Here is a 9,143-nt window from a genome sequence, read left to right on the forward strand (position 1 = left end):
TTAAACCACTTAGTTTGGCAAACACTGAACGCCTAAATGCCCCTATAAAGACTTTATGAGTTTGTTACTTTAATTACTGACTTGTTACAGAGCACATAAAGGGGGTAATGAATGCAATAAAACTAATTATCTACACATTTAATTCATATAAAATATCCAGGGTTTGTTTACACCACACGGCGATTCAACTAAGCATTCCCCCTCTTGTCCACCTACAGGAAGGATTTAATGAAATAGTTTCCCTTATTCTGCTAGAGCCTAACGAACCAAATGAAAATTACCCTTCGCTTAAATCATGGGGCCACCGAGGTCCACAAATCACCGCTTCCTTCTTTGTCTGTGCCTCGCTCTAGCACCCAAGAGCCCGAGAGGAGTTAGTTGGGCAAGAGAAGTGCCCGACCTGAAGCCTGGGCATTTAAAGAGTAAGGATTGGGCTCACGGCAGTCAGCGAGCCTAAAAAGCAACAGACAGCAATTCTCTGTTCGAAGCCTGGGGTCTGTGGGGAAATGTGGACACCTGAAAAAGTGGAGGTGACAAAAGAGAGGGAGAGAGCCCCAGAGGGATGGAAGAGGCGCATTTGGGGACATTTCAAGCCCACTTGCTAGTTATGGCATAATTAAAACGAGCAACAGCACTGAACCTCCAAAGCAACAAAATGCAAACCTCGCACTAAGGCGGAAAGAGAACTGAGCGCAAAGAAGCAATCGGCTGAAAATCCAGATGCTTTATGTTTCAAGAGCGTTTTTCTTTTTCTTTTTTTAAGCGGCTGTGTAAGAGGAGTCTCTAGAAAAGCACATTAAGCCGCTACAAGAAATGCAATTTATAAGATGATCTTTTTTTTAACCCCCTCTACCAGGTGTATTTTAAAGAAATCCGCTTATCGTTCACAGAAACCCCCTTGGCCCACTTACTCTATGTTACAGGGCGCCTGAGTCTTGCCAATGTCCCAGTCCTTTATAACATTTCATGCACTTCAGGGGGTAGGCTTGTTGTTAAATTGAGCGTGTAACGCTCTTACAAAACAGGTTTTCTATGACATCAAGGTTTCTTCTTCCTAACCAAGGGGGGGAAAAGAGGACAAAAATGGAGGAAAACACACACACTATCTCCATTTATGCCTAAGGTATATGATCAGTTAAAAAGGCTTAAAAGCTTGGGGAAATTGGATCAGGGAGAATCGTCACCCAACTTTCATTATTTCCAAGTAGTGTGATTGAATTAAAGGGCAGGGAGCTGGTTAGAAGGGAGGATCAGGGGCTCAGTGCGTAATGGTGTGGTATTAAATTCTAATTAGAGATGCAGGAATCAATGATAGGGAGGTTGGACAGCTCAGTTCCCCAGTGCCAGCCCAATAGACGGATGAGTTATTGTCATGTAAAAAGCGCCAGCAATAAGACCAACCGCTTTGCTATTGTCCAAGTGGAAAGAGCCAAGTTTATTATGAGGACTATATGCTCTAGAGACCTCAGACAAGGCATCTCATAGGAGGCTTTTTCATAAAACTAGGCTCTGCTGGTAGTAAGGAGGCCAGTTTGGAGGCAGGCGTTGAGCTGTGCACATCTCCCCACTCCAGCCACTTTCTCCATACCCATCTTTTATTTCGTTTTTCCACTTGGCTGAGCCATCCAGAGCCTTTTCAATGTATAAAATGGAATATTCTTACCTCAATTCCTCTGCCTACGAGTCCTGTATGGCTGGGATGGACACCTCGAGCCTGGCTTCAGCCTATGCTGACTTCAGTTCCTGCAGCCAGGCCAGTGGCTTCCAGTATAACCCGATAAGGACCACTTTTGGGGCCACGTCCGGCTGCCCGTCCCTCACGCCGGGATCCTGCAGCCTCGGCACCCTCAGGGACCACCAGAGCAGTCCGTACGCCGCAGGTAAGGACCGCCGGCTTTCTCAGTGGAGGAAGCTGCCTTTCCTCTCGTATATAGGAAGCCTTGATTGCATTTGAAAATGGAAATGTGTTTAGTATTTACCAAACGAAATTTGCTTACACAAATGAAAGAATTTATCACGTTAGAAGCGATTGCAGGGAGGGGTAATTCACTTACAGGGTTACACTATCCTAGTCACACCCGAACCGCCAACAAAATTATCTTAAGCTGCCAAAATGATAGGCATAATTTATTTACTTTGCGATGAGACGTAAAGCTTAGAAAATAATTAAATAACAAAGAGTAAAGCTCATTACTGGCAGTGTCTCTTTTTTAAAGAACCGACATCCGGCTCACACCTCTTTGGCTGGTCATTTTTATGATTATTTCTTTAATTTATTATTATTTTGCAACACTTTGCCCCAACTTTCGAGGTGGATCAACTTCTGAGAACTGAAAAGTTCCAACAGTGAGAGTCTTTGGTAACTTTTTTCCCTGGTTCCCTGATATTGCGACGGATGTTTTCGGACTTTTTTCCTCTCTCGTGTTTTTCCCTCATCAGAGCGTTATCCCTGGTCCCGGCTCTCAGAGTCTCCAATGCTCTATTTCAAGCCACCCAAAGGCGCTTGTGCCAGGAGGGACCTCGCCAAACCCCGAAGTTTGCGCCAGTTTCTGTACAGAACTAATTTACTCGGTTTTTCTCGGCAGCTCCTCTTGGCCACTCTCCCGTTCTGTTCTCGGTAGCGGCTCCAGGGACACCTGACCTTGAAGTCCCCACATTCCGTCTCCACGGCCCGCGCTCTCCAGACCGTTTTGCTCACACTCTGTCCTCTCTGTTGTCCCCAGTTCCATACAAACTCTTCACCGACCACGGCGGCCTCAATGAAAAGCGCAAGCAGAGGCGTATCCGCACCACTTTCACGAGTGCGCAACTCAAAGAGCTGGAGAGGGTCTTCGCGGAGACACATTACCCTGACATCTACACTCGGGAGGAGCTGGCCCTGAAGATTGACCTCACCGAGGCGCGAGTCCAGGTACACGCTCCCGGAAAACTACCCGGCTTGGTCGCCCCCGGTCCTGGAGGGGTGCGGTGGGCGAGGCAGCGGGTCGTATTGCTGAAGGTTCGGAATCCTAGGGGCCTCCCTTGAGAAGGGCCCTTGGCTCAGGGATGAACAGAGGCCAAGTCTGGAGTGGTTGTGTGCAGGAGGAAGTGTTAGGGCCCGCGCTCTTGGGTATTTATAGTCACAGTTGCGAAGCTTTTTCCACCACAGCCAGCGTTGCAGAAGCATTCGGGAAGTGCTCTTCCGGAAGAGTGCAGACTTTGCCCGAGCAATATAAATATTTTTTGCTAAATGTCTCCTACTTCAAGGACTTTTAACGTGGAACCGTAGCGTACAGGTGTATTTTTCCCGGGAGCTATGACTTGCATAGCAAAGGGGCCCTGACTCCACGAAGGTCAAGAACCAAGGCTCATTCTAACCTTGTAGGGACGTGGCGCGGCTCCAGGTGAGCCCCCCAGTGGAGGGGCAGTGCGCACCATCTCTTACTTCTCTAGGCCCAAAAGTCAGGAGGTGCTGCAAGCACCAAACCCAGAGATACCCTGCTCCTTCTTCCAATTAGGGTTTATTTAACTTTAAACTTCAGGCCTAGGGGGAGATGACCAGTTTGGAGCTGCTCAAGAAGCAGACAGAGCAAAGGTCCGCCAAATTAAGGGCTTCCATTTTAGCGCCTTTCTGGAACCTGCGCCCTTTTTACCTCTCCTGCAAGGTGCCATTTCCTCGGCATGCTCAAGTCACCCAAAGAAAATTTGTCCGAATATGCACTAATGACAAGGGGGTGGAGGCAGGCTTGGTGGGCTGGGTGCGCAAGGAGTGTGGGGGAGGTGGGGTAACCCCGCGGCTCGCGGTTTAAAACAAACTGAAATGGAACGTTCACCCTCTTCACTCGCGCTATTCTTTCCCGTTTTCCCCTTTTCTCCCCGTGCTTCGCCGCCTCTCCTCTGCTCTGCTCCCGGGCCAGGTGTGGTTCCAGAACCGCCGTGCCAAGTTCCGCAAGCAGGAGCGCGCGGCAGCCGCAGCCGCGGCCGCGGCCAAAAATGGCTCCTCGGGGAAGAAGTCCGACTCCTCCCGGGACGACGAGAGCAAGGAGGCCAAAAGCACCGACCCGGACAGCACCGGGGGCCCGGGCCCCAACCCCAACCCCACTCCCAGCTGCGGCGCAAGCGGCGGCGGCGGCGGGCCCAGCCCGGCAGGAGCCCCTGGGGCGGCGGGGCCCGGGGGCCCGAGCGGCGAGCCCGGAAAGGGCGGCGCGGCGGCGGCTGCGGCGGCTGCGGCGGCGGCAGCGGCGGCGGCGGCAGCGGCGGCCGGAGGCCTGGCGGCAGCCGGAGGCCTGGGCGCGGCCGCGGGCCCCGGACAAGGCTGGGCTCCCGGCCCGGGCCCCATCACCTCCATCCCGGATTCACTCGGGGGTCCCTTCGCCAGCGTCCTATCTTCGCTCCAAAGACCCAACGGTGCCAAAGCCGCCTTAGTGAAGAGCAGCATGTTCTGATCGGGGACTGGGCGGCAACGGCGGCCGGCCGGGGCCCGGGAGGGCGGGCGGGCGGGCGAGCGCGTAGGCCCAAGGCTGTGGTCGTCGCTGCTGCCGAGGCTTTTTCCTGGAGAGCCTAAAGTTATCGCGATGAGAATAAAGAGAAAACGGCGTCGCCCCCATGCCAACCCCACTGCCATCCCCATCCTGAACCCCCAAGCGAAACAAAACCTTCCCTGGCTTCGCACCTGCCCCAGGGCCGCGCAGACCGGCGGCGTGGCCATGCGGCCTGGACTCGGGGGCGCTCTCAGGGGGCCGTGTCTGCGTGTCGCGTGTGTCTGTCTCTGGGAATGTGTGTTTGGCCCGAGCAGGTGGCAGGTAGAGATGGGTGACGGGCACAACCAACTCAGTGTCTTGCTTAGAAAAAGAGAAAAATAAGCAAAAGATCCCCCATAATTGAAAAATAAGTAAACCAGGAAGGCAGTAATCATTTTTTAAAAATGGTTTTAAAATCGAAGGGGAGCAAAGCTAAAGGGGGAAAGAGGGGAGGCTACAGCTGGCACTGTCTGAGGGCTCCATCTGGTGAACCCCTAAACTGGCGCCCTCCTGACAGCACGACTCCCTTGGGGCACCTCCTCAGGGGAGACTAGGGGGCCTTCCAGTCTCACTTCCCCTCCTGTCCTCGGGTTCGGGCTGCTGCGGCGAAGACTCCTGCAGATTGTCACCGCGGCCAAGATGACTTCCTCGTGCCTGCTTGCCTGTCCCACCTCGCTGAATACCATCCCGCCGTTAGCGCTTCCGAGCCCCAACACCGTTGCAACTCCCAAATCCCGAATCTTTGCAGCCACTCGGCCCTGAAAGATGCCCTATACATGAGATGCCTTTCATCCGCAAACTGCAAACTGTGTCTCATATTTCGAAACTCTTCCCTCTTTTTTTCTCTCCCGCCACCCCCACCGGCATTTTCTTCTTCCACCAGCTTTTACTGAACTTGTTGGCACTGCTTTGGATCAGAGTCAATTGCAGCCCGTGCAATTGGCTGCAGAGAAATCTACAGAGCAAGGGAAAGGCGCGCACACCAGTTTGCAGAAGTGTCTGGGTTTGCACTTCTGTTTGATCCTAAATGGACTCACATCCTGTATGATGGATGGACTGTATATTGATGATTCCATTCTTCCCGCAGTTTAGACATCTCTGTTGAGATTTTTTTTTTGTTTCTTATTTTAAAAGGCACAAACTATAGATATTAGTTGAATGTTGAGGCTTTAACTTTTGGGGTGTCTTTCTACAACTGTGTTCTGTGACTCAATTGTATCGTGTTAATATCAGTACAGACCGTCTCTTCTACGTGACCGTATAATGTTTTTCCTCTTCTTGTAGTCTCTATGGCGTGTCTTTATGGAGTACTAAGGTTCTCACGGGTTCAATTCCTTTGTGTTTAGAGAGACCACGGTTCAGACAATGGTATATATTTTTGTTATCAGGTGCATGTTTGTCTGATTTCTTTTTTTTCCTCTTGTTGGACCTTGTTTGTGAACATAAGCATCATAAGTTATGTTTCAGATTTTCAAATTTATTTATATGTGTTATAATGGATGCTTCTATTTAAAAGGGAAATATTTCTACATGTGCATATAGTTTTCCAAGAGTGTACCATTAACTTGATTGTTGATAATAAAAACAAAAAGCAAGTCTAGAGATTGAATTCCTCTGAATTTTCCTTGATTTGTTTTTGGTTTTGATTTAATTTAAAAATGATAAGGGAAAGCAGAGGAAATTGTATAAAATCTCTAAAAGCCACAGTGGCTCTGAAAATCTAAGCTGCTTGGGGAGCTGACATTCATGCAGCCAAATTCAGCCAGGATAAAATTTAGTGCTTGGGACAGCAGGAAATATTTTTCTGGTTGTGCTTATTGCACAGTCATGGAGCAACAAAACAAAACAAAACAAAACACCAGAGTGTTGATAAAAATCAGTGCCTAGGCTGAGGCCCCATGGATTTCTGGCAGCAAAGACAGGATTTGAATACCCGACTTTGAGAAGAATTCAACTGTGGATTCTAAGCGAAGGTGCCTTCAGGACCCATGGATCCCCATGGTCCAGCCTCCTTAAGCCCTAAGACCACCTGAACCCTGGGACACTAGAAGGTCTTTGCATCAGCAGGTGGATCAGGAAGGCACTGGGTGCATAGCAGTGCTTGTAACATTGGTGTGTTTTAAGAAACACCATTAGCAAGCACTTAAACATACTTTGTACCAAATCATGCTTTTTATGCATTATCCCATCTGCTCCTCCAAATAACATCATGAAGCAGATACCATTCTTATCCTCATGTTCTTTTATTACAGACAAGGAAGCTGAGGCAACAGAGAGGTTAACTTGTTCAAGAGCCCTGGGAATGAGTGATGGGACAAGTCTTTGAACCCAGGAAACCTGACCTCTGAGCCTGAAGATTAACTAAATTAATGGTTCTCAAAGTGTGGTCCCAGGACTAGCCACATCAGCTCACTTGGGAACTTGTTAGATGCAGGAATTCTAAGACTTTATCCTAGACCTACAGAGTGGGGCTCAGCTATCCGTGTTTTTAACAAGCCCTGTAGAGGATATGAAAACCACTGTACTATACTATAAAAAATCCAAATGAGAAAGTTCCAGAATTGGGATTACATTGGGAATAGGTGTGTGTGTATGTGTATGTATGTGTATGTGTATGTGTATGTATGTGTGTGTGTGGGGGGGTCTCTGGAAGCTTCAATGAACCCTGTTTGGAAGGAAGGAACCATCACCACATCTCCAAGATGAAGTTCTGCCTTCTATCTTGGACTGTTTGGCTGGGCCACCTTCTTCAGGATAAGCCTGTGAGCACTTCTGGTACTCACTTGGAATCTCTGTGGCCAGGCCTTAGACAAGTCAGTTCCCCTCATCTGACATCTGAGGGGAAGCCACATGCTGCCTTCTCTGGTCTGAGGATTAGCAGCTGATCTGGCTGGAATATATCAGGACTTCTCACCTTGAGCACCAAAATATGGCTTGCAGCAGAACATGCAGGTTTCATTCAGAAATTTGAAACCTTTGAATCTAACTTTTAATAGTTTTTCTAAAGGGCTTTTAAATAGTCTTTTCATTAAAAAAAAACCTGTGTCTAAATGTATCTCAGTAAACCCTCCAAGACAACCTTCTATAAACAACGGCTTCAGTTGTGCTGGTCTAAAATGCCAGCAGTTCCAGATCCCTTAGACCCATCTTTCATTGTAAATATAACTTAGAAAATTTGTGGAGAAACAGAAAAGGGGGGGGGGCAGGAATTTAGTGATGAAAAGAGCATTTAAAGCTCAGGTAACCCAGTCCTGGGCTTGGCTAGAGGAAAAGGAGCCTCTGAGAGCTGGTGCGTGGCCAGTGGGGACAGGCATTCTGGAGAAGGAAAGGCCAGGAGAGAGGAAGAAAACAAGAAGTAGAGAGAGGAAAAAAGAAGAAAACAGAGAAAGAAGGGTTTTTGAAACCCCCACGAAGGCCCTAGAAATCCTTTCAGATATGAACACACTAGATGAGGATCCCCAAATTCCCTCCTCCTGGCCTTGGCCTGCTTTGAACAATTTATCTCCAAGACAAGTGAAACTCTGGGGATTGGTGAGGGAAACATACTCCCCACCCCCACCTGTTCCAGTTTTCCAGAGGATGGCATTTAAAATGTCAGGAGGCACCCCACTTTAGTATTTCAAATATCACCTTCTTTTTAATTTGGGTCACCTCTGCCCAAAGAAGCAACACTGTCTGCTCAGAGAAAAGTTTATGATCAAATGCAAAATAATGCCCGTGTAATATGATGGAGCCTAGGGGCAGGACACTGCGTCTCTCAAGTTGTGTCATTTCCTTGGAGTCATGCACAGTGTGAACAAGCTCACTTTCACTTTTCCTCTCCTAAGGAATTTGCATTTTGGCTCATCAAGGCATCCTTTTTCCTGGCAACTGCGGGACCACATGTGACTTCACAAAAGCTGCATGAGCTGATGCCAGATGACCACCTCTATGCCAAGTCTCCTTCAAGATGACCAAGTACAGGAACCTCGAGTGGTTTCAGAGGGGAACTGATAACCCAGCAAATAGTAGCTGTCTGTAACTCACCCCAGATGCTTCTCTTAGGAAGACAGCGAGATAGAGATGCCCCTCATTTCAAGGGAAGGATCTGTGTGACTTTGGATGGCAAATAATTTAACCCTCCCTGATTAAGCTTGATTCATCAATCATAAATATGAATAATAATACAGACATGTGGGGTTGTTAGGGGCATTAGGTAAGATATAGAATAAGTATCTGGTGTAGCAGGAAATTTTCAGCAGATGTCAGCTATTATGGCATTGATGTTATTATATAACTTCTAGATTCTTTATCTCTTTAGCTCAGGTCTCATAAGATTAAAAAGAGCCCTCAGTTGTCACTTATGTTAATTGCCCAGGAACACAGAATGTGAGAGAATATGCAAAAGCTAGAACTGAAGAATTTTGCTGAGGGTGACAATAGCCTAGAATCAGCTACAGGCTGACAAGTAATAACTACTAATATTTATTGAGTGCTCATTATATGCCAGGTATTTTTATGCTTACAGGCTTTAAAGCACTTAGTTGTTATCACTGCCCTATAAGAATAGTGCTATTCCCATAGAAGGGTAGGTAACATACCCAGGGCCACATAGTAGTATTGCAGCATAAATCCAACTCCGGTTCATCTCCAGAACACACACTC

General features: G+C 48.1%; 1 protein-coding gene across 1 annotated transcript; it reads left to right on the forward strand.

The window, feature by feature from the left end:
* Positions 1-1,482: 1,482 nt before the first annotated feature.
* Positions 1,483-4,424, forward strand: PHOX2B (paired like homeobox 2B). Its single transcript, XM_090268183.1, has 3 exons — positions 1,483-1,880; positions 2,724-2,911; positions 3,897-4,424. The coding sequence occupies exons 1-3, from the start codon at positions 1,640-1,642 to the stop codon at positions 4,422-4,424; spliced, it is 957 nt and encodes a 318-aa protein (XP_090124309.1). The 5' UTR covers positions 1,483-1,639.
* The last annotated feature ends 4,719 nt before the right edge of the window (positions 4,425-9,143 follow it).

This window comes from Furipterus horrens, unplaced genomic scaffold, assembly GCF_987537825.1.
Source record: "Furipterus horrens unplaced genomic scaffold, mFurHor1.1.pri manual_scaffold_2, whole genome shotgun sequence".
Classification (NCBI taxonomy): Eukaryota; Metazoa; Chordata; class Mammalia; order Chiroptera; family Furipteridae; genus Furipterus; species Furipterus horrens.